We start from the raw sequence: 22,094 nt of genomic DNA, 5'->3' as shown, positions 1-22,094 counted from the left end.
CTGATCGATGTTTCTCTCTCTCATCGATGTTTCTAACTCTCTATCCCTCTCCCTTCCTCTCTGTAAAAAATCAATAAAATATATTTTAAAAAATAAAATAAAATCCTGGTTTCTGGACCTTATCCTCCGGGAATTCTGTTTCTTTCTTATGGGTGGAGCCACAATATTAGTAACAAAGAAACAGAATTTCCGGAGGATGAGGCCCAGAAACCAGGATTTTAAAAAGATTCCCCGGTGATTCTAATGTGCAGCCAAGGTTGAGAACCACTGCACTAGATGGTTCCAGTGTGCAGATGAAATGGAACCACCAAGTTGGATCAGAACCTCCCACCAACAATCCCATTCTATCCCTGAAGAAGCTGTAACCTCCCTTTTCCTTCTCCTCCCAATGACTGTCTGGTGTGTGTGTGTGTGTGTGTGTGTGTGTGTGTGTCTACATCCGGAGAGCTCACAGTTGGCCCGGCGCGGGTCTGAGTTCTGCCTCAGGCCAGCCTGGAGTGTGTGGGTTCTCGACTTCATGTAGGAAAGGTTTCACAACATGAGTCCAGGTGGGTTTGAGAGTATGTTTATTAAAGCTGGGGACAGACAGTGAAACGGAGGAAAGATTTAGGATAGAAGAAACAACAGAGGAGCCCTAGCCAGTCTGGCACAGTGGATAGAGCTTCAGCCCTCAGACTGAAGGGTCGCCAGTTTCATTCTGGTCAAGGGCATGTATCTCAGTTGAAGGCTCAATCCCAAGCCTGGTTGGGGTGTGTGCAGGAGGCAACCAATTGATGTGTCTCTCTGTCTTCCCTCCTCCATCCCACTCTTTTTAAAAATCAATGGAAAAAATATTCTCAGGTGAGGATTAACAAAAAAGAGAAAGAAACAATAGGGAGAGCATAAGTGGCTCTCTGCTCTGGCTCCTGGAGACATTATAAGGAAGAAGTGAGCCAAAGCAGGGCTGCTGTTAGCTCACTGGGAGGTCAGAGAAAAGGGGAGCCTTGGATATGGGATCAGGGCGTGAGCCTGGGTCGAGCTGCTGCTGCCCACTGCTCCCCTGGTTGCAAGTCCCTTGGGGGCCCTTAGAATTTCTGAAGAAATAAAATGTTCATGCCCAGGAAGGAGCATGGGCGTGCTCTAGAGGAGTCTTTGTCTTGAGGGATTTTCATCTTTTATTTTTCTGCTGGCGAGAATCTTCGGGGAGGGTTACAGCAGAATATTCATCAGCTTTCCAGGTGCATGTTTAATATGCTGATGCATCAAAATGAGCACATAGGGAAATTTTGGATTATGCTTTGATCTGTTTTACTGTTATCGTAGGTCTGTCTGGCTTTAATGTGGTTTTTGTTATTTGTTCCCCAACTTCATCTGTCCTTGGGTTTAGCTGGCACACATGGCGTTAATTGGGTCTTTGTTCTCCGTTTTCCCAGGCCAGGGTGATTTAAGCCATGCACTCCCTGGTCAGGGAGGAGGGCATGAACCATTTGCTCTCAGTGTTCTTGGTTGGGAAGATAAGGTCTCGTGATTCACAAGCCAGCTGCAAGCTGCCCAAACGGTTTGGCCTTGTTTAATTTTCTTGTCTCGGTTTCCCCATTCACTTGCCCGGGAATTTTCCTAGCTTCTTACTGTCCTGCCACATGTGGATTTACCTCCCTTCCTCAGGTTCCTCTTGCCACTGACCCCTGGGCCCAGGGCCCACAGATCCCCTCTCCTGGTTCTCTTGGCATCTTCAGAAGGAGCTTTACCAATAAGTCAGAGGCAGCGGAAGCAGAGCCATAGTAAGTGGGCTAGTTCCCAAAGTACACATTTAGGCCCAAGAACCCTGGTTGAGTGGAAGGGAGCTGGCCTGCGCTCCAGCACCGTGTACTCGGGAGCCTGCCGTCCTGCCGGGGTGGGCGGCAGCGTGGCTCACCAGTGGGAGCTGGAGGCACTCGCTCAGGTTCAGTGACCTCGCCTTCAACTCATTTTGTTTCCCCAAATCCGGTTTCTCTGGCAGGGCCCTCTCTAACTCATTCCCACCTGGTGGTTATTTAGGAGCTATTCTTTTTTATTTTTTTTAGAGAGAGAGAATTTTTTAAAAATATTTTTTTATTGATTTCAGAGAAGAAGGGAGAGAGAAATAGAAACATCAATGATGAGAGAGAATTATTGATTGGCTGCCTCCTGCACACCCCCTACTAGGGATCGAGCCGGCAACCTGGTCATGTGCCCTTGAATGGAATCGACCCAGGACCCTTCAGTCCGCAGGCCAACACTCTATCCACTGAGCAAAACCAGCCAGGGCTAGGAGCTTCTCTTCTTACTTTCCCAATTGTAAGGAAGGTCTTCTTTCTCAGACAATGATCTTAAATGAGCAGAAAGAGTGGTAAAGTTGGGATCAGCAACTGTAACTTCCAAGCTCCTACTGGCTAAATCTGGGACAGTTTGAGCACCAAGATAATTAAATACAATAATGAGTTGTAAGAAACAGGAGTCCATATTGGTAATACATGGATAGGTGGGAGAGAAGGGTAGGGCCTTGCTTAGAGTAATGCTGAGGGGCTGCTGGAGTTGGGAAAGCATCATTTTGTGACCAACATGCAGAGCAGAGCAGGCAAGAATCAGCCGTGGATGTTGAATCTAGGGGCAGCGGATGCTAAATGTGGGGGAGGAGCAGGCTATTTGCATGCTCTTAAAGACTGTCTCCACATTTTGTTTCTCCATTCATCTGTTGGGGACCCTTGGCTACTGTGAGTAGTGCTGCTGTGTATATTTGTAACCAAGTATTTGAGGACCTGTTTGCAATTCTCTCAGTTCTACCCAGGAGTGGGTTTGCTGGGATAAATGGAAGTCCGATGTTCAACTTTATTTTTCGGATGCTTTTCTGCATGTGGTTGTAGTGCCCTGGGGAGCCTGATGGCCCCTCACGCAGGGCTGGGCGCCAGGAGCTGAGCCCGTGTGCGGTGCGTGATGGAGCGCAGCTCCCACGGAGTGTCAGCGTCTTCCTGTTCCATCACCTTTCTTGGCCCCGCCCCCTAATCCATCCCTCTCCCAACAGATGTGCCCGTGGAAAAGCTAGCCGCCATGCCTGCCTTGCGCAGCATCAATCTCCGCTTCAACCCGCTGAACGCCGAGGTGCGCGTCATCGCCCCGCCACTCATCAAGTTTGACATGCTCATGTCTCCAGAGGGCACGCGGCCCCCCCCACCTTAGGCCTCCCTCCTCATGCCCACCCAGAAGGGACAGAAGCCACTTGGCCTGGCACCCTGAGGGGAGGGAGCCCCAAGGGCCCGTGGGAGGGCAAGCTTGGAGGGCTGGGGATGGGTGGGCCCCACAGCGCGTGGGAGGGGGTGCAGCGGTCCAGGATAGATAGCTTAGAGCTGTAGAGGGTCCTGGAATGCCTAGAGGAGGAGGCGAGGTGGGGGCTAGAGCCAGGACTCTGGGCATTCATAGCCTCTGTGCAAACTTGGGCAGGCCCCACCCTCTCTGAGACTTACAATTTCAGGAAAGGGCTAGTGGCAGTGGGTCTCTGCCTCCTTGGGCTCCTTGGAGGCCTTTTAGGGGACACACGCCACCAAGTCTTCAAATCCTCGGTATCTTCTGAGCTCGCAGCTGAGCATCGCTGAGCATTTCCTGGGCCCCTGTGGGTTGAGGCCTTGCTTCTAGTGCTGAGAGCCAGTCGCTGCCCTGAGACGAACAGAAGACAACCTGCATCTATTTATTGCTTCCTGAGAACCAACCCTTCTCCGTGCCCCATCCTGAGCCCTGTGGAGCCCTGGATGGGCAGGAGCCTGAACCAGGAGTTGTGGGAAAGCTGCGGAGGGAGTGCAGACGCTGCAGCAGGGCTGACGATGTTTACATAGGAGCCCCAGGGCCATCAGGCGGGGAAACTGGGGAGCAGATCAAGTTGGCGCAGTCCTTCCTCATGATTAAGAAATTGCTGGAGTGACCAGCTGTGCCTGGCACCACCTTGAGCTACAGGAGAGTGGCCCAGAGAGAAAGAAAGCCATTTGTTCCTCCCTCCGCACAGTCTCCCTCTGGCAGCAGCAGACTGGCTGCCTTGTCATTGGTTCACCTGGACGCAGGCGGCACTGTGGACCGTTGGATTGTAGCTGGCCAGCCCCCGGGTCACCACTCGAAGCCCTGATAACCTCGTCATTTCTAGGCTCTGAACCTGGAGCCTGGCCAGGCAGAAGGGTGACCTGCGATCCGTGTTTGCTCGGGACTTTCAGTGCTAACACGGGGACAGGATCGGCACAGGGACAACCGGTGGCTCCACAGGTGAGGCCTGGGCTCTGGCTTCCTGTGACAATACCTGTGGTGTGGAGAACCCCTGACCTCTTGACCCTGCAGGCATCTACCTCCCACCTTCTCATCTGTGGAGCAAGCAGATCAGCCCACCTGGTCTGGACTTTTGTCAGCATCTGTGGGAGATGCCTGAGTCCCCAGGACTTGGGGCAAACCAGGCCACCCAAATCCTACTTCCGTGCGCCAGTGGCCACTCTGCCACACTCAGAGCACTGACCCTTTCTCAGAATGTTCCCATTCTATTCCCCTTCCCCAGCCCTGAGCTGCCCTGCCCAGGCCTCCTGTCTCTTGGCAAGAAGCTGACAGTTTGGGAGGTTGTAGGCCTGTCACCAAACACTAGAGACTCAGCCGAGAACTCAGCATCCCAAGAGATACCTGTTCACCCTGCTCATCTCTCAGGCCTGGTAGGTTCAGCTCTGGGAAAAGGGTTTCCAGGGCAAGGAGGCCAGATAAGATCTCCAGGGCTACGGAGTTCAGCCGGGGACAAGTGAGGGCTGCAGTCTAGCCCAGCCCGGCCTGGCCCCACTCACCATGTCCTGGAGTGGGGTTTCTCCTTGTTGAAGAAGGGGTGCATTTTCCTGATATGCAAAAAGGCATTGTCTGGCCAGAGCCTGCAACTCAGTATGGTCTGCATGAGCACCTATGGGAGCTTGTTAGAAACACAGGACCCCAGGCCCAATCCCGGATCTCCGGGATCAGAACCCACACTCCAGATCCCCAGGGATTCCTACAGGCACTTTACTGTTTAAGAAGCCGGGCCTGGCCTGGGAGTGAAAGGTGGAGTTTCTCAGCTTTTCCCCAACACCAAGTCTGTCCCCCCCCCCCGTCTCTAAAGCAGCCCTTCACTCCCACCCAGGGCCTCTTAGATTCGTGGTCAGCAAACTGCGGTTCGCAAGCCACATGCGGCTCTTTGGCCTCTTGAGTGTGGCTCTTCCACAAAATACCACATGCGGGCGCGCATACAGTGGGATTGAAACTTCATGGCCCATGCGCAGGAGTCGGTTTTCAGCCTGGGCGAGTCTATTTTGAAGAAGTACTGTTGATATTTGGCTCTGTTGACTAATGAGTTTGCCGACCACTGTCTGAGATCTTTCAGAGGCTGTGTGGCACTCCCTCGAAGGGAGGACCTGGAGTCCCTGGGAGATGAGGGTTGGATTTGCCCGGCCCTCTAGCCTCCCTTTCTGGTTCCCCCCCGAAAGCCAAGCTGCTACTTCCCCAGGTCCTCATCTCAGGCCTTCCAGAGGGGCTGTTTCTGGAAGCTGCGCCCTCCTCTGCGTGGAGAGTGTGCCCTGGCCCCTCTGGGAACACTGGGCAGCCGAGAAGCCCCAGATCAGAGCACAGTGTGAGCCCTTAGCTTCAGTCTGCAATAAAGAATGCATTGGTTTCACCTGCCTGTTGGTGTTTGATTCATTCTCACCACACAGGCCCCGTAGCCTGGGGGTCAAACCTGCCCCCCTGAGAAGAGGAGGGGCCCAGGGGCAGCCTGCAGGAATTGATGCATGCCCTAAAGCTGTGCTGCTGCAGAGCAGCTCGTCAGCCCTGGGGAGACCCAGACACCTGGGGAAGGATAAAGGAACCCTGTTGTCCCCCAATTTTTCCCTTACTGATGCCAGAAATTACACCCTTAGCAATTCACTCCTCGGGGTCCATGTTCTCAAAGAGGGGTCTGGACCAGCAGCTGACACCAGCGAGCTGGTAAGACATGCCAAGTCCTGAAAGGGCCGGCGGGGCACGTGGCCCCCCAGGCATCCGGCAGGGAGGATGACGGGCAGCCATGGCCGAGGCAGCGCCTGACCAGATAGGCGCAGGCCCGCGGACGCCCAAAAGGACCCGGGCCGCCCTCCTCGGCCTCCGAGTCACTTTCGGGCCGAGCAGCGGGCGACCCAAGGGCCAGGTGGGGTGGTGGGCGGCCCGCCTCCCGGTGACGCCCACGGCAGCAGGCCTTGCATGGGAGCCGAGTGGCTGGCTTCCCATCCATTAAGGGACCTCCATTTTGTATGGAACCATGTGCTCAGCGAAGGCTCCTTCCCCCTCGGAAGGAGCCTCTGCTAGCCACACCCACCATTTCTCTGGACTAACCAATGGTAATCAAGGGAAGTGCACGCCATCGCTATGACCACATCCTGTGTAATGGGTCACCAGCTCGCACCTGGCCAATCGGTGGGGGGCACAGCCCCCTCTCCCGCCCCTACTCCAACCCTCTATGAAACCCCTGGTTCGAGCAGACTGCTCTCTCTTTGCCACCTGCTGCTGCGTCAGTAAGGAAGGTAGAGGAGCTAAGCCCGGGCTTAAAATAAAAGACTCTTTGCTTTTGCATCGGACTGGCTGGCTCCCTGGTGGCTTCTTGGGAATCTTGAAATCTGGGCATAACAGTCCCAGCCCAGACCCCCAGAGCAGACAGGCGGGCCCAGCGCTCCAGGTGTCCTGGTGCAAGTTGGAAAGCGCTCCTGGGTCAAAGGTTCAAATCAGGTTTCTTTCTAAATCTGAAAGGCCAGCCTGAGTTTGCCTGGAGTTTTAGGCCAGACACTCCTTTATTTTCACTTAACAAACACGTAGCGTAGGGGTACCTGGAGTGTCTGAGCACGTTAGCGAGAATAACTCACTTAACCCCTGATACAACCCTACCGGCTCTGTGAGTGGACGCGTCCCTTCCCCTCTCTGGCCCCATTTCCTGTCTGTGAAGTGAAGGGGCTGCACAGGGACAACCTGGCCAAGGCCGGCCATTAGTCGGCTGCCCCCAGAGAGCTGTCTACTTTCCTCAAGACGCTTCAACACCTTCCCAAAGACATGTTCTTCCTAATACTGTGGAGGCGGACCTGAACTCCACCCTGAGCTAGAGGCCCTCACCACCCCATCTCCCCCCCACCCCCACCAGGGCTGCCGCTCAGCGTGCCCCAGCCCCAGAGAAGGAAACGCCTTGGGTTCTCTAAAGCAAGGGTGGGGCACCTTCTTTCTGTCCTGGGCCATGTGGATATTTATAACATCATTCTCGGGCCACACAGAATTACCAACTTAAAAATCAGCCTGCTGTGTTTGGTCAAACATTTAATTAACTCACCCCTCATGCCTTGGCAGGGCCAGACCAAATGATTTCGAGGGCCAGACGTTCCCCACCCCTGCTCTAGAGGAAAAGGTTAACTGTCAGAGTGAGAACGTTCTGGTCCAAACCTCTCCCATTTCACAGATGGTTGGAGTGACCTGCCTGAGGACATGCGGCTAGCTCCGGGCAGAGCCCACACAAACGCCCAGGCTTCCTGGCTCCTGCCCCGGGTGCCTTCTGGGGCCCTCGGTGAGTCTAGGTGATTGGAGCTTATCTGCTTAGTGCTCCTGGCCTCTCCTTGACCTGCTGCCCTACTTGTTCTGCAGGTGTGTGTCAGCCATTAGAACCCTCCCTGCCCTTTAGAAGTGCAGATAACAGCAGTGATTGCTTGCCTTGGGAAGAGCTCGCTAATGACCATTTCGAAGCACTTTGCAGGCAGTGTTCCGCAGAGGCTGGCTGGGGAAGGGAGGGGCCCCTCCTCCTCCCAGGCAGGGACTCTACCCCGATCTAGACCTCAGCCTCTCTGCAGCCACCCTTCCACCTCCCTCCACTGGAGACTGGCCTCACAAACAAAATATGCAGAAGAATCTGGAAGATTGGTAGGATGTGTAAAAATAGTGTTAGCAACGCACCAAGCCCCAGCGACTGGAAGCTGGGGAAACTGGCAAAGACAGAGTCTCCATGAGGAGACCAAGAAGGAATCTGCTCGGGGCTGGGGGTGTGTGGTGTAACCTTCGCTCACAAAGGAAGGCAGGGGCAGGGCAGAGCACAGGCCGTGTTACTTCAAATGGTGGCATAAAGGGCTTAAGGAGGAAATTGAAACCCGAAATAAGTGATAAGAAGGCACCAAGCCACAAACAATTGCAGCCCAGATAAATGGCATCTCAGGGACCTGGAGGCGTTTGCAGATGTAATCATGGCCTTAAAGGAAATGACAGAGAATGAAGTGCCAGAAAACTGAAGATGGAAAATGTCCTGATTTCCACAAAGGATGGGAAGGTAGCTTTTTAAAAAACTCTGAGCGCCTAAGATTAATGTTGACCTCTATTAAAGTTCCAGGATAAATGATCAAACGTGTAGGAGACAATAAGCAATCACGCAGCTCAGCATTTCCTCAGAGGACACCCTGTGCACTTGCAAAGGTGTGCACGAGAGCATTTCATCACAGTGCGACGCTGGAAACCATCCAGATGTCCACAAATCAAGAAATCAAAGGTCAGACACACCTCCAACCGCATACTATGCAGACACTAAGAAGTGTGTCTAGCATTTTACTTACTGGTATGAAAATATGCTCACTGCCTACTGTGAGTAATCAAAAAGAGCAGGTTTTAGAACACGTGTCCTATGATCCCCTTTAGGCAAAAGTAAATGGGCTTATTATTGTTTATGTATGTAAAATACATGCAGAGAGAGAGAGAGAGAGTCACTGATATCTGTGTTTGGATTCTCCTGCTTCTGAAAGTGTACCCTAACACCAAGACTTGGATACAAGGAGTTGATGGGGGAGATCATGTGTGGAAGCAGAAGTCAGGAGAGTGAGATGGGAGAGGGAGAGAGGAACGCAACGGGGGCATTATTGAGCTGGCTTAGCTGTGGGCAGCTAGGGGTTCTTCCCCTCTGGGGACCCTCTGAGAAAAACGCAAAGCCGAGCTTTGCCCCAGAAGGTGGGGAGCTGACTGCTGTCTGCCCGTCGCCATTGGTTGAAGGTGATTCCTGTTCATGGCTTCAAAGAAAGCAAAGCCAAGAGGGCCCTGGGTGCCGGTGTGACGGCAGGCTGCAGGGACAGGGACTGTCCACCCCCTAGAACCTTTGGGCTGAGAAGCATCACAAATGCATTGGCCACGGGGACTGTTTTAGAATAAGCACATCATTTTATAATAAGCACACCTTTTTTATAAAAATAAAATTTCTCAAAAGGAAAGAAAACAATGTAGTGCTCAATAGAAGGTAGTAGGGGTGCTCACTAACAACAAATCATGCCTCACCTACCACATGTCCTCTTCCGGACTGGGTTTCTGAGAGGTGGGAAGATGACTTAGGAAATTTCAGCAGGACACTACAGAGACCTTCCATGAACTTCAGGGGAGACAGAGAAAGGGGCCTGGAGGACTGGCAACAGGCTTTCATTAAGAGCTTTAATGGCCCAGCTGGGCGTGGCTCAGTGGTTGAGGTCGTTTCTCTCTCATCATTGATGTTTCTATCTCTCCCTCTCCCTCTCTGAAATCAATTTTATATATATATTAAAAAGGCTTGAATGAAGCATAGAGGTCTCTCAAGCTCTGATCTTGATATGACATTAAATAACTTCAAAGGAAAATAAAAGTCATGCTATCAAATCTGTGCAAAAGCCATTACACCCACATGGCAACAGATTGAAGATGTGGGGTTATCTCAACATGCTGGAATGCTGGATCAGAACCAAGAAAATGAAATGAAAGTGTAAGTGAAATGCGAAATCCTGGATTTAGATCCAAAAAATGAGTTTCCTACATTTCTAATGGGGGGAGATCTGGCTTGTGTTCTTAAGGAAAATCATGGGGCAAATTAAAATGGGCTGACAGTGAGATGGTCCTGGAACCCCTCTCACTAAAGAGCACCTGAGGTGTCCTGGTGGGAAGAAGGGGGGCCGAGGGGGGGTGAACTCGGGAATGGGGCTCATTCTTGTTCTGGGTGGTTCCAGGGAGCAGAACTGAGACAGGTGGGGGCAGGTTACAGGAAGACAATCCAACTGGACATCAGGAAGAACTTTGTCATTCCGCCTAGAAGCTGTCCCCCCCCCCCCCCCCCCCCCCAGTTCTCAGTATCCAGCCTGAGCAAGAGGGGCTGACCCGGGAGCAGAAGGGGGGATGCTTGGACGTCTCTGAGGGCCCAGGAGCCTCCTCCCAATACCTGTGGTCAGACACTGCCACCTGCGGGGCTTCCTGCAGGGCTGCTGGGGCCAGCCAGGCAGTAGCCTCCGTCAGGCCTCCCCCCGGGCCTTGGCAGTGGTGTTGTGCTGAGTGACAAGTAGCAGAGGACAGTAGTCAGATCCACTGCCCACCCCTGTCCCAGCCCGACCCCAGACCAGCGGCCTCCACAGCTGCCTGGGCCTCAGAGCTCTGTGGCTGAGGGAGGCTCAGCTGGGAGGATGGACACTGCACTGTCTGGGGGTGGGTGTGCTGTGGGGAAGGGCCCAAGGCGGGGAAGGCGGCCACTGGAAGAGGAGGGGAGGGGAGTAAGCCAGCTGGTGTCCCTCCAGCCCAGGACACAGGAGCATCTTAGAAGTTCCAGTGGGCTCTGCTTTCCATGCCCCTGGAATGCTTCCAGAGACACTGGGCCCTGTTCTTTTTCGTAAAGCATTTCATCCCCCTGGAGCTGCCCATCCAGTCTGGGAGGTGGGCAGGAGGTAGATCACCGCACCCCATTTAACAGATGGCAACACTGAGCTTAGGGTACAGCGTGCAGGTCTGGGGACAAAGGACGGACACTTGGGCGGCAGCCTCCATAAAATCCAGCTCTCCAGCTTTGTCCAGAAGACGTCTACACCTTTCTGACTGGCTGGGAGTGGGGAATGGAGGGGGAGGCAAAGGTCTGGTTCTCACTGGGGTCATAACATGACAAATGCAGTCTGTCCTGCTGCCCGCTGTGAGTTGAGGCAACAATTGCAGTATTTCTGCTCCATTGTCGTGTGGCCCATTCTATTGTGAAGGTCCCAGGTTATTAGAGCCAGGAAAGGCCTGGGTGAGCAGCTGCTAAACCCTGATTTTACAAACGAGGAAACCAAGGCACAGAGAGTGGAACTGATAACATCGCTAACTTTTACCAGTTCTACTAAAGATGCAAATACAAAAGAGTGAAATGCAGTCTCTCCTCAAATACCTTTTGTTCCTCTCGCTAATAACTGAAATTGCACCATTAGAGCTTTGCCTTTCCCGTGTGTGTGTGTGTGTGTGTGTGTGTGTGTGTGTGTTAATCCTCACCCAAGGATATTCCCCTCCCACTCACTCCCCATTGATTTTTAGAAAGGGTGGAAGGGAGGGAGGGAGGGAGAGAGACCCACACATCAATTGGTTGCCTTCTGTAACCCAGGTATGTGCCCTTGGCTGGGAATTGAACCCACCGGAAACTGGCTCCGGCTAACTGGTCAACAATAGGAATGTGTTGGAAAGAGTATGGGTAGGTCACCCAGTGGAAAGAAAAGCTGTGCTACCAGGAACCAGAGTCAAATCCGAAGCAAAAAAGGTGAGATTGGCCATCCTTTGGGTAGCGGTGGGTGCAGGCCCCTGATTGACAGTACCTGGAAAGTTGCATGTAAGGAGGAGGGCTGACTCCCCAAGGGAAACGTCACAATGCTAGAAGAAGGGGTCATGGGTGCAAGGTGGGCCACAACCCAAATAAATTCTCACTGCTCCCCCGAAAGTGTGTGAACAACATCGAGTGCATTCTCTGAGAGAGGTTCTGAAGCGTTCAGAGATGCACTCCATGTAGAAAGAGACCCTGCCTTAGTATATCAGGACAAAGCCCCGGAAAGCATCTGTGAAATGAATTCAAATGCGTGAGGGTCTCCTTGGTGACCACCAAAGTGTGAAGCATCACGAAACCCATCTGTAAGTTCCTGGAGGCGAGGGTTGAGTGGTTCTCAAATCTGGCTACATTTGGAAGTCACTAAGAGAGACCCCACCCCAAGAGATTCTGATTCAGTATGTGAGTATGTGTGGGTGGCAGTTTCCTATATTATTAAAAATCATGTGACTTTGATGTGAGTCAGAGTTTAGAACCAGCTTTTAAATCATATTTATCAGAACTTCCTTCTGATATGAAAGGTCAAAATGGAAGTTAGTGAAAAGGAAAAGGAAAGTCACTTGAAACATCCCCTGTGGGCAAACTTTTATATTGTCATTTATGTACACACACTCACACGCGTGCACGCACACACACACACACACACACACACACTTTTATACAGAATGTAGATTTATAAGGCATGCACATACTGTTTTGTAACCATTACTACCCTGGGCGGTATTTCCCCCACACCACTGGACCTTCTGCTCCTTAGGAAAATCCATACGTGGAGTGTTGGCTGGGAGAGCAGGTCCCTTGTCAGGACGTTGGATGGATGTGTCCCAGTTTCGAAGGCTGAGCTGCCTTGTGGCCCCCTGACCCCCGCAGTGCACAGCCACACCTGGCCCTTGCTGAGCACTTTTCATCTCTGACAATCTGATTGATGAAATGTTGCTCTTTTAAGATTGCATTTTTGACATTACATGAACTTGAACTTGTTGTTTCGTGTGCCCTTCAGCCATTCACACTGTGTTCCACTTTGTGCTCTCAGCTGTGTTCTTTAGCAGGTCCCTGTGCCCTGGCCCAGCCTGTGGTCACCCAGGAGGATCTTGGCAAGTGGGTGTTGAATGGGGAACCCAGGTCTCCAGCGTGGGGCTGAGCTCCCGCGTGGTACCAAGACAGGCAGGCAGGTGGCGATAACGGTGAAGTTATTAGTGTGAAGGCAGTGAACTCCCGGGAGATACCTAGACTGACTGTGCTGGGGCATTCATTTTGGTGATGTTTCCTCTCTCACACAGGAGGCATTGCAGGAAGGCCCAGACCAAGAGTATTATAAAAATATCATCTTCACAACCATTGTGTACTTTAGTAGTCAGAACTGCTGCTCATAATAAGGGTCATGCACCCAGCGTTCTCCAAGTTTTCGCACGTTATCTCATTGGCTCCTCACCACAACCCCTTTTCAGTACGTGTGAACGTTTCTTCATTTATCAGTGAGGACTCCGGTTTCCAGAGAGGTGACCTGAGCCGCCCGAGGTCACAGCCAGGAAGTGTGTTTCCATTTTAAAGAGGGGAACTCGGAGTTCCCACAGAGGTGAGGTGGTCTCAGTCTGCTCAGGCTGCTAGAGGAGAACAGCACAGACTGGGTGGCTATGAATAACAGAAACTCACTGCTCGCAGTACTAGAGGCTGGGAAGTCCAAGATCAAGGCACCAACAGATGGGGTGAGGGCCCTTGTCATGGTTACTGTCTTTTCTCTGTTCTGACAGAGAAGGGACGAGGGAGCTCTCTGGCTCTTCACAGGGCACCAGTCCCATTCACGAGAGCTCTGCCTTCAAGACAGAACTACCTCCCAAAGGCCCCACCTCCAAGGACATCACATTGGGGATTAGGTTTCAACAAATGAATGTTGAAGGACACAAACATTTTATCTGTCGCCCCGGAGTCACCAAGAAGAAGGCAGAGAAGAGAGGAGAGCTGTGTGTACTCACTGCCTGCAGGGGATCTGGGCTAAGTCCTTTAGTTCTGTGATTCTCAGACTGGACCATGTATTGGAATCACCAGGAAGATGCATTAAAACAGACAGCTGGGTTTCTGATTCCCCAGATCAGGCGCGAGGCCTAAGAATTTCCATTTGTGACAAGTTCCAGGTGATGTTGTTGGTCCGGGACTCACACACTGGTGCACCCCCCACCCGCCCATCTCAGCTTCAGCTTTCAGAGGCCAGGTCTTGGTCTCTGAGACCATCAAAGAGCCCTAGAGGCGAACATTATTATATCCTGAGACCTCCAGGAAGCTGCCCCAGGAGGGGAAGGGCTTAATTGGGTTCGGGGATGAAATTTTCACAGGCTGTAATGTATCCACAAAGGCACCGGGCAGATGCCAGAAAGACAAGACAAAGGTGTTAATGAGCCCCGACCGGTTTGGCTCAGTGGATAGAGCGTCGGCCTGCACACTGAAGGGTCCCAGGTTCAATTCCGGTCAAGGGCATGTATCTTGGTTGCGGGCACATCCCCAGTAAGGGTTGTACGGGAGGCAGCTGATCGATGTTTCTCTCTCATTGATGTTTCTAACTCTCCCTCTCCCTTCCTCTCTGTAAAAAACACACAAAAAAGAAAACAAACAAAAAAAGGTGTTAGTGAAGTCTCCGGCTGCTGGCATGGAGCCCAAGCATGGAGCCCAGGTTGGGGGGAGCCCTGCCTACCTCCCCTCCATCTCAGCCCAGCCCAGGGGAGTTGCCAGGAATAGGAAGTTTTTCCTCCTCGAGAAAGGATCCGTCTACAATGCGGGAACCTGGCCGGAGTGGAGACTGATGCCCAGGCTCAGCCACGGGTTTGGAGATGGGCAGCGTCATTCCCAGAGAGATTTTGGAACGGGAGCTCACTAAGCCGTTCTCTGAGGCTGAGTGAAAGGCAGTGAGGAAACACAGACGGGGATCTAGCCAGACAGTTTCTGGCAATTTCCTCTACCCATCCGCACCCCCAGATTTCCCTGGGGTCATGGAAACTGATTCAGAGTTGATTTGGAGGCTCAGCAGGGCTGAGCTGCCTGGGGAGGCTCCCAGCAGACCCTGTGATGAGGGTTCTTCCTGGAGGACTCTGGAGAAGACCTTCCAACACCAGTAACGCCAGCTTTGGATAGGATCCTGTCCTCTGGTGTCAGGATTCACCTGTTCTTCCTTTTCTCCTTCAAACAAGTATCAATTCAGTCAACAATCATCCACTAATATACTTGGGCAGGCACTGATGAGATGCTGGGGATATGGCTGCCAACAGGACAGGGGCAATCCTGCTCTCTAGGAGCTGTACAAAAGAGAATGTTACAGTGAACATATACAAGCGTCTATAGTGGGCACCTGCTTTAAATAGAATGATCAGGTCAGGCTTCTCCGAGACCACATTTAAGCTGGGAGCTGAAAGAGGGGGAGAGGCAGAAAGAATAGGAAGAGACGAAGACCTTCAGGCTGGAAAAGCAAGAGTGTGTAGGAGCCATCACAAGGCAGCCAGAGCATAATGGGGAGCGTGTCAGGGGGTGAGACCAGAGAGTGGCTCAGGACCAGGCAGGAAGAGTCTGGATTGTATTTGAGATGCAATGAGGGGTCTAGGCAATAATCTTCAGTGGCTGCTGCTGACGACACCGATGGAAAGCTGACAGGGAACTGGCAGTGGAGGGGTCAGGCTGACATCTCCTGAACCCACTCATCAAGCGTGGCATCAAAAAAGGGGCCACCAGATAATCTGATCAGACCTCTAGATCTAGCTGTCAATTACAGGAAATACAGGGGACAGAGAGTAGAACATGTAAAATGACATCACGAGGAAGCAATCAACAAAATCCAGTCTGTGAGAAACTCTACGAATGACCTAGTTGCTTACATGACAAATGAATTGTAGGGGGGTGGAGACAGAAGAAGAACCTAGACACTGGAAGAGACTTCAGAGTCACATCAACCAAATTCAATGTAGAGATGGTGGTCGATTTTATAATAACGAACCTTAATGAATGGTATTCCCTGTGTCCACATACCCTTTGCAATGTAATGTTGCTATTTCTCCTATCAAGAGGTGGAAACTATTCTCATCTGGCTCAAATCTAGGCTGACTTTGTGACTTGCCTTGGCCAACAGAATGCAACATAGTGATGATGTGAAAATTCTGGAGCCGACGTCTTAAGAAGCCTGTAGCTTCTTCTCTTGCTGTCTTGGAACCCTGGGACCACAAAGCTGTGAAGAAGCCCAGGCCTAGAGGATGAGAGGCCATGTGGAGGACAACCAAGTCACCCCAGCCAATATCCAGCACTAAACGCCAGCCCTGTGAAACAGCTCGCCTTGAGCCTTCCAGCCCCGCTGAGCCATGAGATGACCACAGCTGCATGCGTGATCCCGAGAGAGACCTGCAGAAGGACCACCCAGATTGCCAAGCCACAGTGCTGCACCACTACATTTTGGAATGGTTTGCCACATAGTAATAGATAACAGAAACAGAAATCTTATTATTTTTTAAAATTTATGCTACAATCAGGAATTTTGAATGCTGGATACTGGATAATCCTATATAATAAAAGGCTAATATGCAAATCGACCAAACAGCAGAACGACCGGTTGCTATGACACACACTGACCACCAGGAGGCAGATGCTCCTCAACAGCACTAAGGATGTCCTATTGAGGGTGCAGGCTGGGCTGAGGGACACCCCTCCCCCCTGAGTGCATGATTTTCATGCACCCGGCCCCTAGTTGATAATATTATGACATAATTGTTCATTTTGTTAGGTGTGATAAAGATACTGTGGTTATGGGTGTGTTGATCCTATTTTTTAGAGATGCAAGCTGAAATATTTATGGATGAAAAGAAGCCATGTGGTGATTCACTTCAAAATAATGCAAAGAGAGGCGGGAGCATGGTGGAACAAGGTTGACCTTGAGTTGATAATTGTTGGAAGTAAATGACTTATGCATGGGGTTTCTTTGTACTCTTCTTTCTTGTAATGCTCATTAGACTACAGACTCTTGTATGTGTTCACTATAACATTCTCTTTTGTACATGTATGACACTTTCCACATGAAAATAAAGATGTTTGGGTGCAATCAGACGCCCCTGGAAGGGCCTACAAGGGGGTGTTATCTCCTCCCCTCGCTGTGCACTGGAAGCTTGCAGCTTCTTCACCTCTACCAGCAGGCCCGCTCTCCCCCACCAGAGTGCCCTGAGGCACCTGCTGGTCCCTGCAGCCCTGACTGTGCCAGCTCATTGGGCGCACGCCCCCTCAGGGTCTCTCTGTTCTCTAGGTCCCAAGCCTCCAGAGGGCCTCTAGGGGCTGAGCTCTGAATGCGACAGAAGAGTCCCCAAAGACTCTTCATCCCCGGGTCAGGCCACATTCAGTCCCAGAAGAAGGCAGGAGGGGAGTTTCTGAGACAACATCATGAATCACTACATCTAATGACTTTCCAATGCAGCTGTGGCTGGACACTGAGCCATTCCCTTCTGAATGTGGCTGGAGAAATTCCCTTCTGAATGTGGCCTGGGACTGATTCAGAGACACACAGGGCAGGGCCAACTCTGCTGCATAGTCCTGTGGACCTGAGCAAGTCATGGAACCCCTCTGATCCCAGTTCTCCCATTTGAAATGGGGCTAATACCTAATCTGTTTACCTCATGTGGTGGTGGGAGGGTGAGATTAAATGAAAGATATGGAAGTGCTTTGTTAAATGCTGTGCAAATGAAGCAGCTGATCACCACACCGGGAGAAGGTGAAGGGTGGGTGGTGGCCTTGGCTTTGGATGGCCTTCTGGTGAATTTAATTTAATTTTTCCCTTCCTCTACTGCAGTGGTTCTCAACCTTCCTAATGCCACGTCCCTTTAATACAGTTCTTCATGTAGTGGTGACCCCCAATTTCATTGTTACAAATTGAACATAATTAAAGCATAGTGATTAATCACAAAAACAATATGTAATTATATATGTGTTTTCCGATGGTCTTAGGCGACCCCTGTGAAAGGGTCGTTTGACCCCCAAAGGGGTCGAGACCCACAGGTTGAGAACCACTGCTCTACTGCCTTCTTGCTTTTCCCAACTGAAGTTCCATGGAGGAGATAGTGAGGAAGGGCATCAAAGATTTTGAGAATGTAACAGTCAGGGTCCCAGAAGAAAACAGGTGTTGCACTCAGAAAGGGTTTAACTGAAGAGAATTTAACAGGGAGACTTTACAGGGGGGAAGGGGAGCAGGAGAACCAGCAAGGGATGGCGAAGTGGCCCTGGGACTGGCAACCACAGGCAGCTGTCGGTGCAGAAGGGAACAGTGTCACTGTGGCCCCAAAAGAGCTAGAGTCGTGGAAGATGAATCATCTTACAGATGTGCCCTTAAAGACAGCCTCACAGGTAGTAGTGGGCCCGGCAGGCAGGGAGTTGGGAGATCAATACTCTGACCTCTCTCTTCTCCAGTCCTTCAGTCTCCCTTGGAGCCTCCCATTGGCTGATCAACAATCAGAGGGCAAGGAACCTGGGTGATGTAGTCCTTACAGGTTAGCCTCTGGGGCAGAGAGCAGGGCTGAGAAAGGTGGAGCATAGATGGGGCAGAGGGGAATTGTTTGCAAATGGAGAACAGCCGACATTGGGAAATGAGTAGAGGAAAATCCAGGTGGGAGGTGTGAGGTCAGGGTTTGAGTGGCTGTGGGTTGAAAGTCTTGGATCCAGTCAGAAGTGGAGTTGAACCTATGATTGGTGTCCCCAGGGCATGGTCAGGGTTTGCAGCACAGAAGGTTCTCAACCGTGGCGAGAAGCCAGTCATCTCTTCTTTGCCAAGGAGCCTGAGTCATGGGCTCTTTTGCTCCTAGTGGAACCCTCTCAGCCTCCCAACAGCAGCTGCCCCCTGCCAGAATGGGAGTCATGCTGAGGCCACCCCAGCTGCAAACCTCACCTTCTCTTCCTACTACTGACACTCCTCACCTGGGGCGGCCACCTGGCCATCAGCGACCTGGCTGCATGCCTACCACCCTGTGGACAGCCTCATCACTGGTGAGTGTAGGCAATGGAGGCAGAGGCCGTACCCTCCCCTGAAATCATGACTCGCCTGGTCTCTAGGCCAGGATGCTGTGGTCTCAATTCTCAAGACAGTCATGTGGCTAAGGGATTAAATTAGAATAATAGATACAATGAATTAATCTTTTCTTTTTCCAGGCATCGTGTGACTAACTCTCTCTGCATTATCTTAATTAATCCTCACAACAATCCAGTGAAGTATGTGTTATTATCACCTCCATTTTCTCGGTGAGGAAGCTGATGCTTGGAGTGATTAAGGGGCGGGTCTGTAGTTGCATGGCTACGGGCCACGGGTCCTATTCCCACACCCATATTTCTAACAGCTACACCACTCAGTCCTACTGTCCCAGGTGGCTCCCATGGGCAGAACCAGAACCCCTGGGAAGACATGGTAAGGAGGCAGATTTCTTCTGAATAAAGACCTAAAAATCCACTTATTTGAGCTGTTCTCCAATAAAAGACAGCTCTGTGGCCAGGAGGTCTAAGGAGGCCCCAGCTGACCATTTAGCAGAACTAGACCTCCTGACCACTAAATTCCTGCCTGTTCATCTGCAAGTGTCAGAAAGGTCCCCCCCCCCGCCCCCCCTCCCATCACCCACCCTCTCCCCTGTGTCTGAATGAGGCTCCGCAGACCCTGGGACTCTGGACTTCCGGGGCTGTGGAGACCCCTGGAGGTCCCAGCCTGCAGGTGCTGAGCTCAGAGCCCCACTCCCAGTGACTTACCTGGCTTGGGGCGGGGGAGTCACAGTCCTAGTTTCTATAGGTTCTAGAACCCAGGAAAGTGGAGCCAGGGCAGTCAGCTTCCCCTCAGGTGTGCTGGCTCTGCCTAACAGGACCTTTACTCACTGCTGAACCCCAAGTTCCTTCAGGGCTGCTGGACATAAACCGTACTTCATCTTTCTTCCCAACCCACCAGGACACACACACATGCATGCAGGCAAACACATACAGGCACGCACGCACATACAGGCACACACACATACAGGCACATACACACATGCATGCACGCACACACATATAGGCACACACACACCGGTCAACAATGATACGGAGAGATCACTGGTTAAGGTGGTTTTGCCAGTCCTTTCCACGTGCCTAAAATTTTAAAATTGTTTGAATAGATAACATATCTACATGGTTCAATAGTCAAAATCTCCCACAGGCATCGGGTGAAAAATCTCCTCTCCACCCTGTCCTCTCTTGGAAGACAGTGTTGTAGTTTCTTGTGTCTCTTTCCAAAAGCATTTTATACACGTGCAAGCAAATTCAGGAAATGCTAACTTTGCCGTCAATTCTTTACTGTTACCTGTTCTCTGCTTAAAAATACAGCATGTATATTGTAAATAGGATTCGTTAAAATTAATTTACATGAAGTTATTCTATGTTAACAAATGAAAAAAAGCATCTTTTATTCTTTTTACAGCTGCTTAGAATTCCGTTGCATGGATGTGCTGGAAAGAAGCAAAAAGCAAGGCTGGCCTGTGCTTGTGATGCTTTGCGTCCGTGTCCTGGGGTCCCGCATGTGTTGCTGAAGCCGTTCCCCTTGACCTTTTCCGAGGTGAACATGGACGCCCCTCCTGCCAGCTCTGTGCAGGTGTCTTAGCTGGTGTCCAGGTCAGTCACTTCTCCCCAAAGTACTACAACAGGACTTCATGCCTGAGCAGCTGCAGAATGTGCCCTGAAGAGCCCGCATTAGTACCTGCAGGTACTCTGGGTTTCGCCCTCTGGGTGTGAGAGCTGTGTGTGTGTGTGTGTGTGTGTGTGTGTGTGTGTGTGTGGTGGGGGGTAGGGATAGCGGGGCTCTTCCCTCCTCTCCTCATAGGGGACCCACCACCATAACCCAGGCCCAGACAAGAACTTAGGGTGTGACCGGCAGCTAGCTGCAAGGCCCACGGAGGTGTTGGCTGCTTACTCATGAACAGGAGGAAGGGAAAGCACAGTACCTACCCGCTTTCTGCCTTTGGAAACACATCTCACTGGTGCTGCAGGTACAGGCCTTCCCAAGGCCTTTTCCCCTGTTCCCTCCTGGGAACGGCCGGAAGAAGTTGGCAAACTGAAGCTGGTGTGCCCTTTGGGCCTCCTAGAGGACCAACGCTAGCCCCCCCACCCAACATGGATAACTGGTACCCTAAAAAGGGGTTGGGACCAGGAGGTTCCTTGTATACTCCACCTCTCACCCAACATGCCTGCATCACTTTGGAGAAGTGAGGCTTCTCTTTAAGAGATGGAAGGAAATGGATTGCCTCGGTGATCCTTGCATGGCCCCAATAACCTGCAGCTAACTGGACATTTCCCCTCATTTCTATAGAAAACACGGCATGGCCCGGTCTATGTGGCTCAGCAGTTGAACATCGACCCAGGAGGTCACAGTTCAATTTCCGGTTGGGACACATGCCCAGGTTGCTGGCTCAATCCCCAGTAGGGGGTGTGTAGGAGGCAGCCAATCTCTCTCTCTCATCATTGATGTTTCTGTCTCTACCTCTCCCTTCCTTTCTGAAATCAATAAAAATATATATTTTAAATAATAATAAGAAGAAGAAGAAGAAGAAGAAGAAGAAAACACAGTGTGACTAGAATTTTAGTGAATAAAAAAAGAAACATTTCCAGGAAAGAGAATTGGACTCTGAGACTTCGATTGTTTCCTTAATCTACACACAATCACGGAACCTTGTTTATTCCAGATGTAGGGGCAGAAGGAAATTTCTAAACAATTATGTCTTCTTCTCAAGCAAGTCCCCAGACACTGTCTCGTTTGATTCACACAACTGAGGCAGAAGGAGATATTGCTGTTGCCATTTCATAAACAAAGTAACTGACGCTCCAAGGGGCCAAGGGCACAGCCCGCAGAGGGGCAGGGTTTGGGTTAGAATGTGTCTTCTGGTGGTTTCTTCCTCCGCTGCATCCTGCTTCTCAAGGAGGTGGACTGGGGATAGCGGGGAGGAAAGCTGGAAATTCCCACAACGTTTTCTGCCTGGGTGAACCAGAATCCCCACCCTCAAGCTCTTGGCCTGGGAAATGAATCTGTTGTGTCGAGTCTTTCCATATCCGGCCTGACCTGCTCTGTGCACATCTCTAAACTCACGTGTTGAGCAGGGTGCCAAGACAGTGAGGCCCGTCAGGACCCCACCTGGCCCAGGTGTCTGGGATGATGGATGAGGGTCCCGGGAGGGGGTGTGCCATCCTGCCCCTCATTAGCTAGTGCTTGCATGGGCCCCGTTTTTGGTGCTGTATCAATGTTCTGTGTCATAGGCCAGAGAGCTCCTGCCTATTTACTGTGAATAATTCTGACGCCAGGCTCTAAAAATAGGCCAGAGAAATGGCCATCTCAGACCCAAACGCTTGTCCCGGGGTGGAGTCTGTCCAGAGACACTGTCTGGTCACTCTTCTGGAGTGTGTTTCCCCTTCAGCATGGCCTCCCCAACCACAAGCGCGCAGCCCTACAGCGGGAGGAGACCGGAACGCGCACCCAGCCAACCTTTCCATC

General features: G+C 51.5%; 1 protein-coding gene across 3 annotated transcripts in view; it reads left to right on the top strand.

Moving 5' to 3' along the window:
- Positions 1–5,700, top strand: part of LRRC20 (leucine rich repeat containing 20) — a 54,857-nt gene extending 49,157 nt beyond the window's left edge. For all 3 annotated transcript variants that reach the window (XM_070432907.1, XM_070432908.1, XM_070432909.1), the window contains one exon: positions 3,020–5,700. In XM_070432907.1, the coding sequence (XP_070289008.1) occupies positions 3,020–3,174 (155 nt within the window). In that variant the 3' untranslated portion in view covers positions 3,175–5,700. The remainder of the gene's footprint in view (positions 1–3,019) is intronic.
- The last annotated feature ends 16,394 nt before the right edge of the window (positions 5,701–22,094 follow it).

The sequence above is a fragment of the Myotis yumanensis genome, unplaced genomic scaffold (genome assembly GCF_028538775.1).
Source record: "Myotis yumanensis isolate MYYU_CA2020_CCGP unplaced genomic scaffold, mMyoYum1.0.hap1 SCAF_13, whole genome shotgun sequence".
NCBI lineage: Eukaryota > Metazoa > Chordata > Mammalia > Chiroptera > Vespertilionidae > Myotis > Myotis yumanensis.
This window is presented reverse-complemented; position numbering and strand designations above follow the sequence as displayed.